At 43.5% G+C, this 23923-nt stretch overlaps 2 protein-coding genes across 7 annotated transcripts in view; one reads left to right on the forward strand and one right to left on the reverse strand.

Annotated features, from left to right (window-relative positions):
- Positions 1-23923, reverse strand: part of LOC139267477 (CSC1-like protein 2) — a 297646-nt gene that overhangs the window by 94292 nt on the left and 179431 nt on the right. For all 6 annotated transcript variants that reach the window (XM_070885844.1, XM_070885847.1, XM_070885848.1 and 3 more), the window contains one exon: positions 770-807. In XM_070885844.1, coding sequence (XP_070741945.1) covers positions 770-807 — 38 coding nt within the window. The remainder of the gene's footprint in view (positions 1-769; positions 808-23923) is intronic.
- mrpl14 (mitochondrial ribosomal protein L14) overlaps positions 1-23923 on the forward strand; it is a 271243-nt gene that overhangs the window by 53964 nt on the left and 193356 nt on the right. The window lies entirely within an intron of this gene.

Below are 23923 nucleotides of genomic sequence, written 5' to 3' on the forward strand. Positions count from 1 at the left end.
ATGATGAGAGTGGAATAACTCCTAAATTAACTACACTCCAGTGTGTAGGTTTTCAAATGGAGAGGGTCATCATAGTCAACTGATTTCTCTCAATACCAGATTTCTGCAATTATATTTGCTGACTTACTGGCAACTTAATTCTGGTGCAGCTAATTAAATAGGTTTTATATAATAGCAGAGCTTATTTTTTAGATAGCTGATACACTCCACATCAAGATAGGATACATAGGGTCCTAGGAGGGTGTCAATATCTGCAGGAGTGCCCAGGAGGGTTGAAGGTGTCAATATAAGAGTCGCTTGGAAGCATGCATCAATTTGCAGAGGGATCCTCCATACAGAAAAGTTTGAATTAGCAATACAGGAGGCAAAGTGATCATTGTAAACCACAATACTGACCATACAATGGTTTTACTGATTCAGAGACCCATGCTTAATTGCGATTAAATCCCCTGCAATACACTCCAGCATAAATGTTGCTGCATTAACATTGTAAGATCCAACATTAAACGAGGAGTACATAGATATACAAAATGGGACATGGCAGGGATACAGAAAATAACCCAAGGAATGTGAAAAACTTTGGTTTCTTCTTGTAACATCAGGAGTTGATAATGTGGTAAAACTTAAATTATTTTCTTAAGTTAATGACAACAGGACGCCAGGTCATGGGGCGTTTGCATAATTACTGGGCTTTAACAACTTCGACTTCAAAATGCATCACAGTATAAATTATACTGCCAAATTATTTGAAAAAGATGGAAATACTCACTTTATTCTAAAGATGGCTGTCAACCATGAACAGAAGCCCTGTAAACAAATACAGTAAGAGATGTTAGAATTACATATTACCACTGGTGTTACCCATAGCCAATTGATCAATGCAAGCTTCTTTATATGGAAGATGGTGATAGATGAAAGCGCCTCAGAAGTTCGCTCTAAAGAGCCACCTGGTGGCCAGAGCCTGTAACCAGAATGTGACAATTGACATAGCAAATTTGAATGGGAAATGTTGCCAAATGTGAGGTGGAGGAACTCACAACCACATGGACTGACTGAAGTGAACAGCATGGATGTATTTAAGCGGAAGGTAGATAAGTACATGAGGCAGAAAGGAATAGAATATAGATAGGGCAAGATGAAGTAAGGTTGGAAGAGGCTCGTGTGGAGCATAAATGTGTGCGCTGTAAATTCTATGCAAAACTAAAAATCATGACAACAAGAAGTAAGGTTGTTGGGCTAAGTACGTACCCTGCAGAAGAGTTTTAATATCTATATAGCATGCACTATACGTAGTACATATTAAAATCGCTGAGTGGGTCACATTACATCTCAAAATACAAGTCCGACCCCATGTGATTTTTCTATTCTAAAAGTGTTGTTATAATAGGGCTGGAGAGAAAACAATTTAGCAAGAGTGATGCAGAGTAGAGCAATAAAATCAAATAGACTGTGCATAAATGGGGATAACACCAAATGGCCTGTATTGCAAAGGGGATGGAGTATAAAAGCAGTGAAGTCTTGGCTACAGCTATATAAGGTATTGGTGAGGCCACACCTGGAATACTGCGTGCAGTTTTGGTTTCCATATTTATGAAAAAGATATACTTGCTTTGGAGGCAGTTCAGAGAAGGTTCACTAGGTTGATTCCGGGGATGAGGGGGTTGACTTATGGAGGAAAGGTCGAGTAGGTTGGGCCTCTACTCATTGGAATTCAGAAGAATGAGAGGTGATCTTATCGAAATGTATAAGATTATGAGGGGGCTTGACAAGATGGATGCAGAGAGGATGTTTCCACTGAGGGAGGAGATTAGAACTGGAGGGCACGATCTTAGAATAAGGGGCCGCCCATTTAAAACAAAGATGAGGAGAAATTTCTTCTGAGGGTTGTAAATCTGTGGAATTCGCTGCCTCAGAGAGCTGTGGAAGCTGGGTCATTGAATAAATTTAAGACAGAATTAGACAGTTTCTTAAACGATAAGAGGATAAGGGGTTATGGGGAGCGAGCGGGGAAGTGGAGCTGAGTCCATGATCGGATCAGCCATGATCTTATTGAATGGCGGAGCAGGCTCGAGGGGCTGTATGGCCTACTCCTGTTCCTATTTCTTTTGTTCTTATGTTCTAGGTAGGCAGTGCTTAGATAAAAAAATGGGGGAAAAGTGTTTTTAAAAAGAGCAAGAAAGGTTAAAATGAATGTATGGCAATGCAGTGTGGGAAATAAACCGGGGGAACTGGAAGCAATTATGTCACAGGAAGATCCAGATCTAATCGCATGTAGAAACCGGTCTTGCAAACTGGACTAGAATGTAAAATGATTATATCAGAGTAAAATATATTTAGCAGGGATAGGAGAGAGATCTACATCTTGGTAATATTGGTAAAAGGGGGAAATACATATTGTAGAGAAGGTTGATGTGGACAAGAAAGGGGTACAGAGTCAAAGATTAAAAAGGGCTTTTTATATTAGTAGGGGCATATTACAGAGATCAAAAGTGTGGGAAGGAAATGGAAGAGGAAATCTGTAGTCAAATTAGAGAGATGAGCCAGTAGAAAATTATTGCTCTGGGAGATTTTAATTATCCACTTACTGATTGGGACAGAGAGGGAGCAAATGGAGAAAAGGAAATGGAATTCCTAAACTGTGTTCAGTACTCCATCAAGCAGTTTGTTAGTAAGTCTACAAGGGCGGAGGTGTTGCTAGATCAGGTTATGAGTAATGAAATATGTCATGTAGATGAGCTAAATGTGGGTGTGCACCTTGGGAGTAGTAATCAGAAGAAGATTTGAGCTCCAACTAGAAAGGGGGAAAAGTCAGCACAAAAACGAGAACAACTTAAGGTAGGGCAGATTTTAGAAAGACGAGGGGTGAGCTAGCTGAAGTGCAGTGGAAAAAGAAAACTGCACAGCGAGAGTTGGATGTTTTTAAAAATTAGATTGCAAAGGTACAGAATAAGTAAATTCCATTAAAAAAAGGAAACGGAGAGTAGTTTTAAGATGTCGTGAATAAATGAAGTTAGAAACCAATTAAGATTGAAGCAGGAGGCCTATAAGGATAATAATGAAAAAAATAAAAAAGTGAATAGGAAAAAACAAGAGGTCGAGTGGGATAATTAAAGACAAGCATGTGCAGGAGGTCAGCAAAAATCACCAAAAGGAACAAGTATATCAGTAAAAAAAAAGAGAATTGTTAAGTGAATTGCCAATTTGCAGATGATGCATCTTCAGACCCGGAGGGAGATGAGGAAGGAAATTGGCAAGCTAGAAATATTTCAGAACTACTGAGTGGGGATGTGTATCGGAGGGCTGGAGAGTGGCCAATACTGTACATATTTTTTTTAAAAGGTAATTGCAGTTTTTACATTTGTGGCAGGGAAAATTTGAGTGTCTTCAATTTTGGATGAAATTACCATATATTTAGCTAAAGAGAAAATAGTTAGAAGTAGACAGCACAGATTTCAAAGGGGATGAGTGTACTCGACAAACCTCAGAATTCTTTAGGAGGTACAAACATGGTATGTGGGGCAAGATGCAATGGATTTACTGTACATGGACTTTAGGAAAGCCTTTGGCAAGTTACATGGGAAATGAGAGAATGCATTCAGGGGCAGGATAGCAAACTGGGTTAAAAATTGGTTAGAAGGGAGAAAACAGTAGCAGTTAAGGGCAGTTTTTCAGAGTTCTGGGACTATTTCTGATCACTGTGTATAACAATGATTTGGAGATCAGCCTCACTGATGTGGTGGTATAATTTGCAGATGATTCCAAAATTTGTGATATCTAATTCTTTCGAAAACCAACCGAAGCTGCTAAGGTATACCGATGAGGGGAATGGGCTAAAAGGTGACAATAGAATTCAATGCCAATGTGAGATGATATATTTTGATGGAAAAAAAAAATACAGCAATAATGATACTCTGAATGGAAGTAGCCTCAGTGCTGTGAGAGCAGAGGGTTTGGAGGGTACAGATATAGAGGATACAGATATAGAGGACATTAAAGGCAAAACCTAAGGGTGATATCATTGAAAAAAAACGAATGGAATTCTAGGTATTATCACGAGAAGAACATAAAAGTCAAAAGGTATTGATGAACCTATATAATTTTTTGCTTCGGACTTCACAGTGGAAGACACAAAATCCATGCCAAAAATTGCTGGTCACGGAAATGTGGGAAGGGAGGACCTTGAGACAATCACTATCACTAGGGGGGTAGTGCTGGACAGGCTAATGGGACTCAAGGTAGACAAGTCCCCTGGTCCTGATGAAATGTATCTCAGGGTATTAAAAGAGATGGCGGAAGTTATAGCAGATGCATTCGTTATAATCTACCAAAATTCTCTGGACTCTAGGGAGGTACCAGCGGATTGGAAAACAGCTAATGTAACGCCTCTGTTTAAAAAAAGGGGGCAGACAAAAGGCAGGTAACTATAGACGGTTAGTTTAACATCTGTAGTGGGGAAAATGCTTGAAACTATCATTAAGGAAGAAATAGCGGGACATCTAGATAGGAATAGTGCAATCAAGCAGACGCAGTATGGATTCATGAAGGGGAAATCACGGTTAACTAATTTACTAGAATTCTTTGAGGATATAACGAGCATGGTGGATAGAGGTGTACCGATGGATGTGGTGTATTTAGATTTCCAAAAGGCATTCGATAAGGTGCCACACAAAAGGTTACTGCAGAAGATAGAGGTACGTGGAGTCAGAGGAAATGTATTAGCATGGATAGAGAATTGGCTGGTGAACAGAAAGCAAAGAGTCGGGATAAATGGGTCCTTTTCGGGTTGGAAAACGGTGGTTAGTGGTGTGCCACAGGGATCGGTGCTGGGACCACAACTGTTTACAATATACATAGATGACCTGGAAGAGGGGACAGAGTGTAGTGTAACAAAATTTGCAGATGACACAAAGATTAGTGGGAAAGCGGGTTGTGTAGAGGACACAGAGAGGATGCAAAGATATTTGGATAGGTTAAGTAAATGGGCGAAGGTTTGGCAGATGGAATACAATGTCGGAAAGTGTGAGGTCATCCACCTTGGGAAAAAAAAAAAACAGTAAAAGGGAATATTATTTGAATGGGGAGAAATTACAACATGCTGAGATGCAGAGGGTCCTTGTGCATGAATCCCAAAAAGTTAGTTTTCAGGTGCAGCAGGTAATCAGGGAGGCGAATGGAATGTTGGCCTTCATTGCGAGAGGGATGGAGTACAAAAGCAGGGAGGTCCTGCTGCAACTGTATAGGGTATTGGTAAGGCCGCACCTGGAGTACTGCGTGCAGTTTTGGTCACCTTACTTAAGGAAGGATATACTGGCTTTGGAGGGGGTACAGAGACAATTCACTAGGCTGATTCCGGAGATGAGGGGGTTACCTTATGATGATCGATTGAGTAGACTGGGTCTTTACTCGGAGTTCAGAAGGATGAGGGGTGATCTTATAGAAACATTTAAAATAATGAAAGGGATAGACAAGATAGAGGCAGAGAGGTTGTTTCTACTAGTCGGGGAGACTAGAACTAGGGGGCACAGCCTCAAAATACGGGGGAGCCAATTTAAAACCGAGTTGAAAAGGAATTTCTTCTCCCAGAGGGTTGTGAATCTGTGGAATTCTCTGCCCAGGGAAGCAGTTGAGGCTAGCTCATTGAATGTATTCAAGTCACAGAGAGATAGATTTTTAACCAATAAGGGAATTAAGGGTTCCGGGGAGAGGGCTGGTAAGTGGAGTTGAGTCCACGGCCAGATCAGCCATGATCTTATTGAATGGCGGAGCAGGCTCGAGGGGCTAGATGGCCTACTCCTGTTCCTAATTCTTATGTTCTTATGTTCTTATAAAACCATAAGACCTCAGAGTACTATGTACAGCATTGGGCTCCACACTGCAGGAAAATGTTGAGGCTTTTAACTGTGTACAATGTAGATTCATTAAGGATATAGATAGGCCAAGTAAATGGGCAAATATTTGACAGATGGAATATAATGTGGGAAAATGTGAGGTTATCCACTTCTGCAGGAAAAATAAAAAAGCAAATTATTTAAATGGGAAGAGATTACAAAATGCTGAGGTAGAGGGGGATCTGGGGGTCCTTATACATGAAACACAAAAAGTTAGTATGCAGGTACAGTATGTAACTAAGAAGGCAAATGGAATGTTGCTCTTTATTGCAAGGGGGATGGAGTATCAAAGTAGGGAAGTCCTGCTACAACTGTACAGGGTATTGGTGAGACCACACCTGGAGTACTGCATACAGTATTGGTCTCCTTATTTAAGGAGGGATATACTTGCATTGGAGGCAGTTGAGAAGGTTCACTCGGTTGATCCCAGAGATGAAGGGGTTGTCTTATGAAGAAAGGTTGGGCCTATACTCATTGGGGTTTAGAAGAATGAGAGGTGATTTTATTGAAACGTATAAGATTCTGAGGGGGTTTGACAGGGTAGATGCAGAGAGGATGTTTCCCCTCGTGGTGGAATCTAGAACTAGGGGGCATAGTTTAAAATGGAAATTAGGAGAAATTTCTTCTGAGGTTTGTGGATCTTTGGAATTCTGTACTCCAGGGAGGCTGGGTCATTGAATATGTTTAAGGTGGAGATGGGCAGATTTTTGAATGATCATGGCTATGGGGAGCGGGCAGGGAAGTGCAGTTGAGTCCATGATCAGATCAGCCATGATCTTATTGAATGGCAGAGCAGGTTCGAGGGGCCGTATGGTCTACTCCTGCTCCTAATTCTTATGTTCTTATTAGGATGTTGCCTGGTATGTGGGAAATAAATACGAAGAAAGACTTGAAAAGTTGGGACATTTGTTTCACTTGAATAACGCCGATCTAATTGCACTGTTTAAAATTATGAATCGATGGGACAGGGTAGATAAAATATGTCTTTTTCCAGTAGCTGAAGGGCCATTTATGCAAGAGATTTAGAACAGGGAGCAAGAGAAGCTTCTTCACAGTGAATTGTGAGGCTGTGGAATTTACTTCCAGGATTAATGGTCGAGGTAGAAACAAGGTCAGCATTCAAGATTAGATCAGATAGGTGGCTGATGGAAGAGAGGAATGAAGAGATATGGGAACAGGAATGAGTAAATGTGATTAGGACTATTGGCTCACATGGAGGGTAAACACTGATGTGGGCTGGTTGGGAAAAATGTCATGATTCCATGTTGTAGCCTCTGAATTTTAATGATTTTGTTGTAAACTAAATGTGTGAACGTGAATCAGCTTTGTAAGTTTATTCAACTTGCAAAATTTTCTTTCATCTTAAACAGGATTTTTAATACCCTGTATACCCATTAGTTACCCTTTCTGGACCCTCCCGAGTTCCTGCCCACCTTAATGATGTTGCACCTTTCTTTTATTGCAGTTGAACTTTCCCCAAACCCAACGTTAGAATACCTTTATGAAGATCGAGGCTGTTGCCCTCCCCACTGGAAACCTTTGTTGGTCTTGTGAACCCTTGCGGTTCCATGAAACAGCCAACTGTAGAACCACAGTACTGGCAAATGACCATATACCTGTTCATGCCCAGTGCTTCATCATAGAATCATGAAGGAGGCCATTTCAGCCCATCGTGTCCGTGCCGGCCGACCAAGAGCTATCCAGCCTAATCCCATCTTCCAGCTCTTGGTCCGTAGCCCTGTAGGTTACGACACTAAGTGCACATCCAAGTACTTAAAAAAAAAAAAAATGTGGCGAGGGTTTCTGCCTCTACCACCCTTTCAGGCAGAGTGTTCCAGACCCCCACCACCCTCTAGGTAAAGAAATTTCCCCTCATATCTCCTCTATACCTCACACAATTACTTTAAAATCTATGCCCCCTGGTTGTTTATATCCACTCTATCTAGGCCCCTCATAATTTTATACACCTCAATCAAGTCTCCCTTTAGCCTCCTCTGTTCCAAAGAAAACAGACCCATCTCCAATCTTTCCTCATAGCCAAAATTCTCCAATCCAGGCAACATTCTTGTAAATCTCCTCTGCACCCTTTCCAGTGCAATCACATCTTTCATGTAATGTGGTGACCAGAACTGCACACAGTACTCCAGCTGCAGCCTAACCAATGTTTTATACAGTTCAAGCATAATGTCCTTGCTCTTGTATTCTAAGCCTTGACTAATAAAGGCAAGTATTCCATATGTCTTCTTAACAACCTTATCTACCTGTCCTGCTACCTTCAGGGATCTGTGGACCTGCACTCCAAGGTCCCTTTGTTCCTCTACACTTCTCAGTGTCCTACCATTTAATGTGTATTCCCTTGCCTTGTTAGACCTCACATTTATCCGGATTGAATTCCATTTGCCACTGTTCTGCCCACCTGACCAGTACATTGATATCTTCCTACAGTCCACAGCTTCCTTCTTCATTATCGACCACACAGGCGATTTTAGTATCATCTGCAAACTTCTTAATCATACCCCCTATATTCAGGTCCAAGTAATTGATATATATCACAAAAAGCAAGGGACCTAGTACTGAGCCCTGCAGAACCCCACTGGATACAGCCTTCCAGTCACAAAAACACCCATCAACCATTACCCTTTACTTCCTGCCTCTGAGCCAATTTTGGATCCAATTTGCCACTTTGCCCTGGATCCCATGGGCTTTTACTTTCGTGACCAGTCTACCATGTGGGACTTTACCAAAAGCCTTGCTAAAATCCATATACACTACATCATACGCACTGTCCTCATCGACCCTCCTGGTTACCGCCTCGAAAAATTCAATCAAGTTAGTCAGACACAACCTTCGCTTAACAAATCCGTGCTGACTGTCCTTGATTAATCTGTGTCTTTCCAATAGCCCCAGCTGTCTCCTCATTCTCCCCCTCCCCCAATGATGGAACTTTCCGTTCTTCATGCCCCCAAACAAAGGTGTTCACGGACATTCCCACCAGTCTCAGATTATTTGCCTTTCCACCCCACCCCCAAATTCCAAGAGTATTTTCTGGCCTTGTACCTCCTTGCCACTCCCACCGACTTACTTCCTTAAGGCGTTTTCTCCCACCGTTTTCCTTGGTCCCTCGTGGCTGGTACCATAGGGTTACATAAGATATACAGCACAGAAACAGGCCATTCGGTCCAACCAGTCCATGCCGGCGTTTATGCTGCGCTCGAGCCTCCTCCCGTCTTTCCTCATCTAACTATCAGCATAACCCTCTATTCTCTTCTCTTCATGTGTTTATCTAGCCTCCCCTTGAATGCATCTATACTATTCGCTTCAACCACTCCGTGGTAGCGAGTTCCACAATCTCACCACTCTGGGAAAAGACGGTCCTTCTGAATTCCCTATTGGATTTCTTGGTGACTATCTTATATTGATGGCCTCTAGTTATTCTCTTCCCCATAAGTGGAAACACACACTCTGTCTACTCTATCAAAACCTTTCATAATTTGAAAGACCTCTATTAGGTCACCCCTCAGCCTTCTCTTTTCAAGAGAAGAGACCCAACTTGTTCATCCTTTCCTGATAGAAATGCGAGGTATACCTGGTATCAGCAACAACTGACCTCCTCTCTTGTCACCAGCTAAGGAACTGACAGTGGCACATGGCAGCTCTCCTGCTCTGCCTTGTAAGGAAGCAACATGGCCTCCACTCAGCACAACCCAGGGATGCACAGCTGAGATTGGGAGCTCAAATGTGCAGGAAAACACTGATACAAACTAATGTCCCACCACTATTCCAGCAGAACACTGTTCCTCCGGCAAGTTTCCCAATGTCCACCTTTTCCAGAAAATAAACTACAACACAACGCAGTGTCCCACCCTATAAATTACACATCAGTTATTGTAAAACTTGAACTATACATAAGAATTAGGGAAAGATAAATTAAAAATATATCAGGAGGAATGTCTTCACTCAGTTATAAGAGTTTGGAACAACCTGCCAAGTAACACCTCGGATACAAGAATAGATGGATACGGTCATATGCTGTGCAGTCTCCGTAATTAACAATATTACTGCTGTCCTGGCCAACATTTCTCCCTCAGCTAACATGTCAAGTGTGTTCGCCACATTGCTACTGTTGGGATCTTGCTGTGTGTTAATTGGTTGTTATACTTGTCTAAGTAACAACAGTACGTGAAGCATTTTGGAACAGTTAAAACAGTATTCAAGGGGGGAAAAATGGTTATGATTTCTTGGGTGCCAAGATGTGTTAAGTTATTGGAGCTTCAATGTGATGTATAGTCCTTTCTCATCCTTGACCTTTCTTACATTCCCTTTCAGTGGAATTGGCAGCAAAAAGTAAATTCAATCACAGATGCGGAGAATGTCACAGTTTATTGCAAGTGCACAACAGTCCCCTGCAGATGGTGGTAAGCTTTAACTGTGCATTGACAAGGCACATTTGTAACACAGGAGTGTCAAGGCAATTACAAAAAAGTATTCCTTGAACATACCAGACATTCACCAGATCAGCAGAGTGGACATTTACTCTTTTGGAAATGACATGAGGGGTGAAAAGGAAATCCAAGAGATGGATTGGGTTTAATTTTTAGGCAATGTCACGGATGTTATCTGCCACGTTGCTAATTGCCGTTTACAATCTTTAACATGACCTTGGTTTGCAGTGACCTGGGAACACGCAGACTGCTCGAAAGTTTCCCTCTCACAATGGTCCAATAAACGTACACCACAATGCTCAAGTCTGCAGCTAACCCAGCTTGCAATTTTGTCACATTCAACACGGCACATAAGAACATAAGAAATAGGAGCAGGAGTTGTCATACGGCCCCTCGAGCCTGCTCCGCCATTCAATAAGATCATGGCTGATCTGATTATAGACTCTGCCACTTCCCTGCCCGCTCCCCATAATCCCTTATTGGTTAAGAAACTGTCCATTTCGGTCTTAAATTTATTCAATGTCCCAGCTTCCATAGCTCTCTGAGGCAGTGAATTCCACAGATTTACAACCCTCAGAAGAAATTCCTCTTCATCTCAGTTTTAAATGGGTGGCCCCTTATTCTAAGATCATGCCCTCTAGTTCTAGTCTCTCCCATCAGTGGAAACATCCTCTCTGCATCCACCTTGTCGAGCCCCCTCATAATCTTATACGTTTCGATAAGATCACCTCTCATTCTTCTGAATTCCGATGAGTAGAGGCCCAAATGACTCAACCTTTCCTCATAAAAGTTAACCCCCCTCACCTCCGGAATCACCGACTGAATCTTCTCTGAACTGCCTCCAAAGCACTGTTGCACATGTTAAATAATTTAAAAAGATAGCTGGTTCTACTGGATGATGGCAATGATTTACATGACTTCAGAATAGCTGCAGCTTTGCAGGTCATTCTGTTGGTGTAATGTTTAATGCTGTGTCCTACTAACTGGGAGCCTACAACTTAAAATACTAATCTACCAGGGCCCTCATCAAGCAATTAGCCTCAAGTCAAGAGTTTCTGCTTATCTAATATGACCATGTGATCTTAAAGGGCTACAGACGCACTATTCTGATTATTTCCTCCTCCATCCCATTATCTGACAATGCAAAGACAACTTGCTCCTCGGTTGCTAACAATACCATGAGTTCTCGGGCAGTTTGTGTTTCAAATCTCTTCAATTTTCCCCACTTGTGGGGTGGGATGGGGATGTAGGATGGGGGGGGGGGGGGGGGGAGGAACTCACAATTTTGTTCATAATTTCTCTCCATTTATTCTGTCTGCCCCTCCCGCAAAAATAAAAACGTGGCTAGTATCCTGCCACATGACAAAATCATAGTGCACTGGTACAGAGGAGTGTTACACCAACAGAGTGACCCTCAAAGGGCAGCTATACTGAAGTAATATACCTAGTCGCCATCACCTAATAGAACCAGCAAATCAACTACCAATACAGGTTTCAGAACAGCTAAATTGTTTTAACCTGACTCATGTAAATAATCATAGTTTCCTGCTCTTTTTCTTCCGCCAGCACACTTATCACTCAATACATAGCTTCCACCAGAAGATCGCAGCCCCACACCAACACCGAAGGCAACACAGTCTCGAGATGGCTCTCCAAGAAATCCCAGGGTGTCATGTCATCACATATCCAGTAGAGGGCAGGCAACACCAGTTCGAGCATTGGCCAGAAGTGAGAGCGTGAGTGAGAGCGAGCGAGCACACACGAGGGAACGTGTGCGTATGTAAATAAAAACGGTCAAGTTAGGGAATGCTATGTGGAAATGAATCGTAGCTCAATCTTCTGGATGCTCACACAGGCATCGCTTCCCTCCCCGGTTTCAGTACCAGTACCTTCAAGCTATGCATATACTTTTACTGATGGCTGCTGGTTATTTGATTCCAAACTTTTCAATGATATCCAATGTGATGGGGCTTGGTTTGTTCAGCTTAAAAAGCTGTGACAAGGCTCGGATAGCATACCTGGTGTTCATTTGCTATGCACCATTTACGTAAATTTTTTGCCCAATTTGGGCAGACTGACTACACCCTGAACAGGTCAACACGATATTAACAAGATTTTTAGACAAATTAATAGATTACAAGCAGGTTAAAAGACAACTACACAACCCAGGAGTTGAGATGTGGCCCTGAAAATCCCAAGCACGAGTCAGTTTAGCTCAGTAAGTAGAAACACAGAAACATAGAAAATAGGTGCAGGAGTAGGCCATTCGGTCCTTCGAGCCTGCACCACCATTCAATAAGATCATGGCTGATCATTCACCTCAGTACCCCTTTCCTGCTTTCTCTCCATATTCCTTGGTCCCTTTAGCCATAAGGGCAATATCTAACTCCCTCTTGAATATATCCAATGAACTGGCATCAACAACTCTCTGCGGCAGGGAATTCCACAGGTTAACAACTGAGTGAAGAAGCTTCTCCTCATCTCAGTCCTAAATGGCTTGCCCCTTATTCTGAGACAGTGACCCCTGGTTCTAGACTCCCCAGCCAGAGGAAACATCCTCCCTGCATCTACCCTGTCAAGCCCTATAAGAATTTTGTATGTTTCATTGAGATCACCTCTAGGCTGACATTCTAGTGCAGTGCTGAGGGAATGATGCATGTTAAGACACCCATCGTTTGGATAGCATTTTACAGAAGCTCTATCTGCCTGTCCCCCCCCGATTTAAGTGGGAATTAAAGATCCCATGACACTATTTAAAAAGCAGAGTTCTCTGTGACCTGGCCAATAGTCCTCCCTTAAACACCACCAAAGAAAAACACATGAACTGGCCACTTGTCTCACTGCAGCTTGTGGGGTAATGGGCCAAAAACTGCAGTGTCTATGGGCGTACGATGCGATCACGCACCCAGAGAGGTCCCACAAGTGCAGGTTCTTGCCGCGTGATGCGTATGCGCCAAAATCTGCCACTTGCGAACTGTCAAAATGTCTTATGACCGTTCCAATGCATACCCGGGAGAAGGGCCTTCGCAGGAGAGATTGGGCCCCAACTCTTGCTCAGCGAATGTCCTTCAAACTCTTACACCTGGCCTGCTTTTACCAGCGTAAGAGTTTTAAAAGTTAGAAAAATAACATGTTACCAACAATTTTATATTAAGACCCCTGTCCATTAAGGGAAGTTTATTTTTACCGCTATTAAAATATATATTTTTTTTTAATTCAAAAAATTAATTTTTGGTCGAAAACATTTAATTAAATTCAATTTCAATTCATTTTAAATATGTGAAGTGTTTTTCTTATTTATTTTAAATGATTGCATTTTGGGGGGTATACCCATTCACAGTAATGCTGATATCCGTACAAACAGAACTCACCATTACTGTGAATGGGAATACGCCAATTTCATTGGTTGGTCCGGCCCATGATGCACATACGCTCCTGGGCTGCGTATGGAGGCCTCGGAGCGCAAGTGTTCGTTCCTCCGGGACCGCCAGGTACTTTCGTAAAACAATTTTCGGTCGGAGGCATCCGCCCGCAGGAAGCCTCCGGCCGCAATTTCTGGGCCCTTGTAGGCAAAACATCCGATGTGTTTGCATACATAACAATGAATGCACTTGGATGTACTTCAGTGTATGAGATATGTCAGCCATGGCTCAGTAGGTAGCACTCTTGTCCAAGTCAGAAGGTTGTGGGTTCAAGCCCCACTCGAGACTGCAGCACATAATCTAGGTTGCAGTGTGGTGATGAGAGGGCAAATTGGCTGCCACGTTTCCTACTCTACAATGGTGACTACACTTCATAAGTACTTCAATCGGCTGTAAAGCACTTTGGGATGTACTGGCGTCATGAAAGGCACCACAGAAATGCAAGTTCTTTCTAGATGCTTAAGATGTGATCAGGAGCTATATGTATGCAAGTTATTTATTCCTAAACAGCTCATTTCAAGTGGCTTAGAGTTTTGAACTTCAAAACTCTTCGACTGAACCTGCTTAAAAAGTAATTGCCAAAGATATATACCCTCATTATCATCACCTCTCTAGTTTCTTCAGGCTCTGCAGACTACGGGAAATACAGGCAGGCCGCTGCCCTGTTCCAGCTATGTGGAGCTGCATGTGACAGCTCAAGGACTATTGTTCCTTTCTCCCCTCCCAATAATTCAGGGGAGGAGCTTGGGCAGCCCGATCCACCGCCCTAAATTCTTGTGATACTGATTATACAGAGCCATGCTTTTCTTAAAAATAATGAAATGAGGAAAATACTGCAAATCTATTTCGCTAAACGTCAGTATTTGCGCACTGTGTTTCCTGTGAAAGATAGACACCCGTCGGCCATGACAAGCTGTTTTCCCCTTGTCCGGAACAGTAGGACTCGAGAACACGGCCTGCAAATGGAGGGAGCAAATTCAAAACTAATCTGCAGAAACAATGGCCCAGAATTCACTGACAAAATAACAGAATTTAATGTCACTTGCCGTTATTAATATGTAAATCGTCTAGCAAGCTGTGGCAAGGAAGAGATCCCTGTGAATTGTGAATTGCCACATGTTGCTGTCGTTAGCCTGGTGAAAATGGCAGCTCGCCATCAAGCTAGCTGGTACTCAACAGTATAAAGTACCTTTCTAATGAAGAGATTTATGTTCCGTAGTTACAATCAATCTCTCTGGCCCAGAGATGGAACAATGTAAACTCTGGCGTCTCAGTCCGACAGCAGTAAATTGTTGTTGAGATATATTTTAAAATTTAAAACTTACATTTTTTTCTCACATTTCCTTTCTGTCTCTCAAATCGAATCTTTCTTTCCCTCTCTACTTCTCTTTCTTTACATGATTCGACTAATTCACCCCATATCCTTCTCAGTCGTTCCTCGGTTTCTTTTGCAATCCTTTCATCGCATTGGTTAAGGAGGTACTCCGTTGGCCCTGTTGTTCACCAAGTTGCATCAGCAGGCCGGGGCCATTGGCGGGAGCAGTGTGCGGTGGCGTACCACGGCAGGGAGCAGCACGCACTGCTGCAGGAGGGCGACGGCTGCGAAGCCAGGTCGCTGACTGCAGTGCGGGCAGCCACAGCAGGAGGGGCGAAGGAGCGGCAAGAGTTTGCAGATGGAAGTGATCGGGGCCCAGGAGAGGCGCGAGTTTGGGGCTCAGAGGAGGCGAGGGCCCAGGGGCAGCACGGGCCAGCCCACACTGCGATGTGTGCGCACGCTCGGTCCGTGCAGCAGAGCTGGTCTCCAGTAGTCTTGGTTAACCCTTACCACTGGACCAAGACCTAGCTCTGTCAAGCCCGTGTGGTGGCTGGTGTGCAACGGTCACCACACGTTAAAAAAATCCACACACCGGCATCTTCCACCTTTCAAGATGTAGTTCGGGATCTGGAATATTAGTTCGGCACCTGGAATATTGAAACACCTGTGAACTCATCCCTTTTTGGCATGGAAGCAAGTCAACCTCGCTTCGAGGGACTGCCTATGATGATGATGTTCACCAATGTTAGCAGCAGCACTCCCAGCATTGACAGAGCAAAAGAATTTTGAGCTAAAGGGTGGGGAAAGGTTGAACTAACGACGCATGCCGAGCTTCAGCAAAATCTGGTCATTCTTTCAGTCAGCGTGTCATCAATCGTTGGAACAGGCTCTCGAGGGAGACGGTGGAAGCAGCTCGTATTGACTCATGCAAATTAGATCCATTTCTTTCAGAAAGCAACATTCTGGGATACAGTATTTGTTTAATTTGAGGCATGACATGTGGTGAGTGCAACATGATCTGCTATGATTAGTCAACAACTTCATCATATATTGTGAGTACCAGGATGGTAGAAGGTGAACCAGATTGTGTTTTTTTCACGTCTAGCAATACGCATCTTTCTGGATCCATACCGAACGGCCCATGGTTCAGTGATGAGGTGCAGAAATTAACCCAACAACCCACAAGCCAAGATGAATTTCTTGCTACATTCTATCATTTCATACAGGCAATTCTATTTATATCATAAATCTGTGCATTAAAGAAATTAGTTACAATGCGAGTGCCTGTCATGGGCCACCGGTCATGGGACATCAGTATGACTTTGAAAAGCAATTGGTGGCATTCTCTCAACAATTTAATGAACTAACTCGACCTTCCCCTCGCCCTGTGTGGAAGTTCTCAGTCTTCGGTTTGCAGCTGCCAACAACGATACAATTGAAACCAGGAGTTCACCGTGCAGGAAATCAGGGAGACAAAGTGATGAGGAACGCAGTGCTGGCCCTGCTAGTCACATTAGCAACAAGTCAATATAAAGGGACCATGCGGCAACACTTGGCCTGGCCGGGTTCTCCAGGAACAATCTAAGACAGCTGTACAAAACTTCAGCCTGTTTCCTTCAAACATCAGTCCTCTCAAAACTTGTAACTTTCAAAAGGGAGTTGGATATATTCTTAGAGAAAAAAATTGCAAGGCTGTGGGGAACTACAAGGGGGAGAGAGGAGAACTAATTGGTTAGCTCTTTCAAAAAGCCAGCACAAGCATGATAGTTGGAATGGGCTTTTTTTGTGCTGTACACCGGAAAATGACCCATTTATCCCGACTCTGTTTTCTGTTAGTTTGCCAATCCTCTATCCATGCTAATATATTACCCCCAACCCAGTGAGCTTTTATCGTGTGCTGTAACCTCTTATGTGGCACTTATCGAATGCCTTCTGGAAATCCAAATATACCATATCCACTGGTACCCCCTTATCCACCCTGCTCATTACATCCTCAAAGAACTCCAGCAAATTTGAGAACTACAAGATTGATCTAGTAAATTATCAGCCAACATGGATCTAGAGTGGAAGATCTTGTATGACCAGCCTCTAACTTTTCAGAGGGTGTGACATCCAAAGTGGGTAGTAGAAGGTGGCAAGATTTGATGCATTTAAGGATTTTCAAAAAGCCAGTTGTGAAGTTCCTCATGAAAGGGTGCTATTGAAAATAAAAGCAATGTAATTAAAGATAAACCTGGTCCTGGATAAGGAATTGGTTGAAGAAAGCAGCAGGATCTTTGTTAGAGGAATGTCACAGGGAGGGATAAAGGGAAGAGAAGTACTAAGTCTCCCAGGGATTGGTGGTGGAACCCCTAGCATTCCTAATCATAATTAAGTTCTTGGATTCGGAAACTTTAGGAAGTGGGCAGTAGAGGTGGAGGAAGCAGCCAAGGACCTACAAAAGGAATTATACAAAATTTGCAACTGGTCACATCAGTGGCAGATGCAATTCAATGCAGATAACTAACATACTGCTCATTGAAAGTTAAAATGGGTGCCATTAGTATACTGTGGATGGCATAGATTTAGCTAAAGATAAAATGGAAAGGAATTTGGGGATGAAGAGTGTGGTAGATTTGGCAGCAACAGGCTAAATCAATGGTGAGCAAAGTAAACAGAATATTAAATTACTAGATTAGTTCAATACAAGTCAAAAGATACCATGCTAAAGCTCTATAATTCGCTGACCAGATCACAAATAGACTGAGAAATAGTAAAGGCTATGGAGAACGTGTAGAGTAGAGCCAAAAGGCCGAACCCTACTGTCAAACGATAGTGTTGAGGAAAAGACATACTATATTGCGTCTGTAGAGCACTTCAGCCAAAAAAGGAGGTTGCTGAGAAAGGATACTAAACAAGATACTAAACAGTATAACTAAAGGTAAATTCACAGCACTATTTCAAGGCAAGCGAGAATACTATTGAATGAGAGAGCATAGATGAAAGGACAACTTAGGAAAGATGTTAGGAAGAACAATTTCACACACAGATTAACACTTGAAAAGGCAGACTAAGGGAAGCCAAAATCCTAGATTCATTCAAAAGACAGTCACACTGTATGATATAGCATGAAGTGAAGGTTGCTTATTTTTTGGATGGATGAGTTAAAATGGGTCAATGGCCTCCTTCGTGTGCATCTACCTTGTAGCGTGAACTTTTGAGAAGTTCAAAATTCATTTAAAAAGCCCTCCGACAAGTGTCAGATCACAGCAAGGCAGACTCGACCCCCCACCCGCACCATCATCTTCTTAAAGTTATTTCCTGCTGTTTGAATCTTTCTAACAAACTGCACTGGAACCTGAAGCAGCGAGGCTGAACTGATGGCAGTTTGAATTACAGACTGTGCACCCCGGCAGGAGGGAGAGGACAGAAGGTATAATCTGCTAATTACTATAGCAAATTACATCCTGTATTTCCTGTAAATTGGTTACTGAACAGTGGGGATTGTCCAAACTACAGATGGTAGGCAACATGCTCCCACCTGAACCCCAGCTATCCAGTCCACAAAGCCCAGGCAACCGAGTCCAATTATATTTCTTACTCACTAGTTTGTCACATTTGAATTCTGTGGGCCGAGATTTGTAAAGGGTTGTTTTTCGTGTTGCTATCTCATTGGTGGATAAATCCTAAATCAGAACACTAAGATCTATTATCAGCAATGTGAAAAGTGGGTTGATTAATGGGAGGACGCACTTAAACTTGATAAACCACCCAAGGCTTCATGATACACACCTAATGCAGCCCACTAGACCGATGCTCCTACAGTACAGGATTAAACGGTCAGATTTGAAGATAATGGGATAAGACTTCAGCATCTCAACCCACCCCAATCACAAGCTTTCCAAAATGGCATTGGTCATTTGATGTTGGAGTCTGTAATGAGGGTGTGGTTTTACAGTGGCCTTTAATTTAGATGGTCAGGTCGTCATGTTTTAAATACTGCATTATCGACTTTTCAAACTGAACATCCAGCAGCAGCCCCAGCACTACCTAACACTTCTTCAAACAGCAGCCTGCATTTGTTTAAACTCCTTTTTAAAAAGAGAGATTAGACAAGAACTGGCAGGGACATGATGGGCCGAATGGCCTCCTTCTGTGTCGTAATTTTTCTATGATTCTATGAAGAACTTGTATTTACTAGAGCACCTGCAATGGCTGTGAATAAATGCAGCTCATACTTTATGGTACTGAGCCATATGGATTGCTACGGTTGCAGGTTCAATCCCTAATCTAAATTGTTAGGGTCCCATTAGGGTTGTTGAAAGTGGCTTTATTGTCCCCAAGCTAAGGCGGCAGGCTAGTGTGTGTCAGGGTCATGGTTCCTTATCGCCCCCAACTGGAAAGAGCAGAACTGTGAGAGTGCTGACTGAGTTGCAATAGCCCACATTATTTGAATCCCCTACCGACAGTGAATGGCTTGCGTGAAGGCTGGCCACTTGGATTAGAACCTTGAGACATGTTCGTTTCCATGGAACTGTATTCCACTACCTTCAGGAGTCAAGAGGATAAAGAGGGAATAAAATCATGTGGGAGGAGGTAATTATAACACCCAACATTCCGCATCTGGCCGATAGCCCCATTGCCCAGAATTTAGAATTTCACCAGTGTCTCGATAGCTTAAGTGGTGAAGTCTCCGAAACATAAATACAAGGAAAATCCCATGTTTGATTGAGTCTGGGCCAAGTTAACTGAGCTCAACCAGGCGGCGGTAGCTGTGCTATTATTGGCTGCAGTACTCCAGGTTAGGGGAAGGAAAATAAAAACAAATGCGGCTAGGGTTCTCGCTCCTGATCGCCATCGAGTGGGATGTCCTCAACATTTGGATAGTATGCAAATGCGTCTTGTATTGAATAATAGTCGCTTGGGTGATGGCACCTGGGGGCTGAAATTGCCCCTCCCCTTAAGGCTTGTTATTGCCGCAAATCGGCGGCCAGGCTGCGGAGAGGAGTGGCCGCTGACTTTTGGTGGAACGGCCGATGATAGCCCAATTGCCCTCCCGAGTTTTTCCAGTGGTGCCACGATCCCTATCTTACCGCTCCGCTGCTGCCGATCGATGTTGAGCACATGACCGTGCGCACCGCCGATCTAACCCCTCCAACGGCGACATTCCCCGCGGGAAATCTTCGGCCCGCCTGGCGGTGCCATAACAAGCTTTTCCCGGTGGTCCAGTGAGGATGTGGCCTTCTGCTGCAGCGGTGCGGCTTCCGTTATAGGGGAGGGCGCACTGCCGCCATGTTTCTTTTTATCGGCTGACTGCAATTGTGCCCCTGGGTTCGGCCGGGCCGCCAACAGGCAGCCCGACAACCCCTCTTGGGTGCCAGGCAGCTGGTCCGGCCGAAACCCTCCCTGGTAGCCGAGTGAGTCCAAGTGTAAAAATCGCAAAGGGTCTCTCTTTTAAGTGAAGGGAAGAGCCGCAATGACAGGGCGCCGTGCTGACTTCATCGCGGCGGTAACTCCGCACCGCCACCAACTTCCGACCCTCAGGTATAGTCACCGCCCCCAGTTACACAGACTTCCAGATCAAAACAAAAAAAAAAAGCGGAATTTCGCGAAAAAGTCGACCTGAACAGCAGCTGCGGTAAAAACCACCGTTTCAGGCGTAGAGGAAATTTGCACCCCTGGCGTCTACGTAACCATAATCCTCGTCAGAGAAATGAACAGCGAGGATAGTGACAGACTTCAAATGAACATAAACATGCTGGTGAAATGGGAGGACATGTGGCAGACAAAATGTAAGGCAGAAAAGTGCAAAGTGGTACATTTTGGTAGGAACATAAGAAATAGGAGCAAGAGTAGGCCATATGGCCCCTCGGCCTGCTCCACCATTCAATAAGGTCAGGGCTGATCTGATCATGGACTCAGCTCCACTTCCCGCCTTCTCCCCATAACCCCTTATCGTTTAAGAAACTGTCTATTTCTGTCTTAAATGTATTCAATGTCCCAGCTCTCTGAGGCAGCGAATTTCACAAATTTACAACCTGCAGAAGAAATTTCTCATCACAGTTTTAAATGGGCGGCCCCTTATTCTAAGATTATGCCCTCCTATCCTCTCTGCATCCACCTCGTCAAGCCCCCTCATAATCTTATACTTTTCAATAAGATCACACCTCATTCTTCTGAATTCCAATGAGTAGAGGCCCAAACTACTCAATCCTCTCCTCATAAGTCAACCCCCTCATCTCCGGAATCAAACTAGTGAACCTTCTCTGAACTACCTCCAAAAGTATATCCCTTTCGTAAATATGGAAACCAAAACTGCACGCAGTATTCCAGGTGTGGCCTCACCAATACCCTGTACAACTGTAGCAAGACTTCCCTGCTTTCATACTCCATCCCCTTTGCAATAAAGGCCAAGATTCCATTGGCCTTCCTGATCACTTGCTGCACCTGCATACTATCCTTTTGTGTTTCATGCAGAAGTAGCCCCAGAGGAAGAGGAGAGACAATATAAATTAAAAGCTACAATTCTAAAGGGGGTGCATGAAGAGAGAAACCTAGGGGGGGGTATATGTGCACAAATCGTTGAAGGTTGAGAAAGCAGGTAAAAAAGCATACGGGATCCTGGCCTTCATAAATAAAAGAATATAGAGTACAAAAACAAAGAAGTTATGGTGAACCTTTATAAAACGCTGGTTTGGCCTCAACTGGAGTCTGGTGTCCAATTCTGGGCACCACACTTTAGGAAGGATGTGAAGGCCTCTGAGAGGGTGCAGGAAAGATTTACAAGAATGGTTCCAGGCATGAGGAACTTCAGTTACGTGGATATACTGGAAAAGCTGGGGTTGTTCTCCTTAGAGCAGAGAAGATTGACAGGAGACGTGTTTCAAAATCATGAGGGGTCTAGACAGAGTAGATAGAGAGAGACTGTTCCCATTGGCGGAAGGGTAGAGCACCAGAGGACAGATTTAAGGTGATTGGCAGAAGAACCAAAGGCGACATGAGGAAACGCTTTTTTACGCAGCGAGTGATTATGATCTGGAATGATTTACTTGAAAGGATGGTGGAGGCAGATTCAATCATGGCTTTCAAAACGGAATTGGATAAGTGTCTGAAGAAAAAAAAAATTGCAGGGCTACGGGGAAAGGCCAGGGGAGTGGGACTAGCTGAAGTGCTCTTGGAGAGCTGGCATGGGCTCGATGGGCCGAATGGCCTCCTTCTGTGCTGTAACCATTCTATAATTCTAGGTGGAGGGAAAAAAGGGGAAGAGGAAAAAAGGGGAGATAAAAATTCACTACCAAAATATTTAAAGCTTTGGGAAATTATACCATACAAATTAAAAGTAATTTTTGTTTTTAATTAATTACTCTCTTTCATTCCAACCTTTCTCCAAAAGAGCATTCTACAAAATAATGAAGGCCGATTAGCTAGATACGTACATAATACCAGTCACCAGACCAATCTTTGTACTCTTGCAAAAGTAATTACGGATGAACAGCTACATCATTTTGAGACCTTGGTAGGATCGATAAAAAGGATCTGGACTTTGCCTCATCAGGTAGGTGTCGTGTCTTTGAGCTATATAATGGATACGTTCAGTGACCCAGCACCACAGCTCTATTATGCTTTGAAAAGCAACCTGATCTTAATGCTTCAGAATTAGTGAATGTAAAAAGAACAGCTGATCCGAGCTTGACCAGGCCATCACATCTTCCTAATTGGTAGTCTTGCATTGTCATTTTTTGGAACAGGTAAAAGCTAATAGGCTAAACATTGAGGTCCCTTTTGACCCCACCACCCAATATAGCTTCCATCCTTTCCTTTACAGAAGGGCATCAGAATGTTTTGCAACAATCTGTACTCTGCTTCAGTGGCTTCACAATTGTACCTCCGTTAGCTGAAATCTGCACTTGACATCCTCTCATTCCCGACTTCCCTATTATTAATATTTTTTTTTATAAAACACTTGGATGAGATGGGGAATATCTCCATCAACCACCATGGTGGAGCCCAATAAGAGTGCAAAAATAAAGGCCAAAGTATTTGCAAGTGCTGTCAGCAAAATATGCTCAGGGGTCAGTAGGTGATTCAACTTGGGACTCCTCCCAAGGTCTCCACCATCAGAGAGGCATGCCTACCCAATACGGTTCACTTCACACAACGTTAAGTGGCTGAGTGCACTGGACACAGCAAAGATTATGGACTCCAACAATATCCTGGCTGTATTGCTCAAGGCTTGTGCACCAGAGCTAGCCACCCTCTTAGCCAACCTGTTCCCGTACAGCTATGACACTCAACAATGTGGAAGATTTCCCTGGTTTGTCCTAGTCAGGAATGTCCTATCCCAGCCAATTACTGCGTTATTATCCCCCTCTCAATCATCAGTATAGTGATGGAAGAATTCATCAATAGTGCCATTGAATAACATAGACTTAAAATAACCTGCTCAGCAACATAGAAAATAGGTGCAGGAGTAGGCCATTCGGCCCTTCGAGCCTGCACCACCATTCATGGCTGATCATTCACCTCAGAATATTATCTGAATGGCGGAAGATTAGGAAAAGGGGAGGTGCAACGAGAATGGGTGTCATGGTTCATCAGTCATTGAAAGTTGGCATGCAGGTACAGCAGGCGGTGAAGGCAGCAAATGGTATGTTGGTCTTCATAGCTCGGGGATTTGAGTATAGGAACAGGGAGGTCTTATTGCAGTTGTACAGGGCCTTGGTTAGGCCTCACCTGGAATATTGTGTTCAGTTTTGGTCTCCTAATCTGAGATGGACGTTCTTGCTATTGAGGGAGTGCAGCGAAGGTTCACCAGACTGATTCCAGGGATAGCTGGACTGTCATGAGGAGCGACTGGATTAACTGGGCCTTTATTCA

The sequence above is a fragment of the Pristiophorus japonicus genome, chromosome 7 (assembly GCF_044704955.1).
Source record: "Pristiophorus japonicus isolate sPriJap1 chromosome 7, sPriJap1.hap1, whole genome shotgun sequence".
Lineage (NCBI taxonomy): Eukaryota > Metazoa > Chordata > Chondrichthyes > Pristiophoridae > Pristiophorus > Pristiophorus japonicus.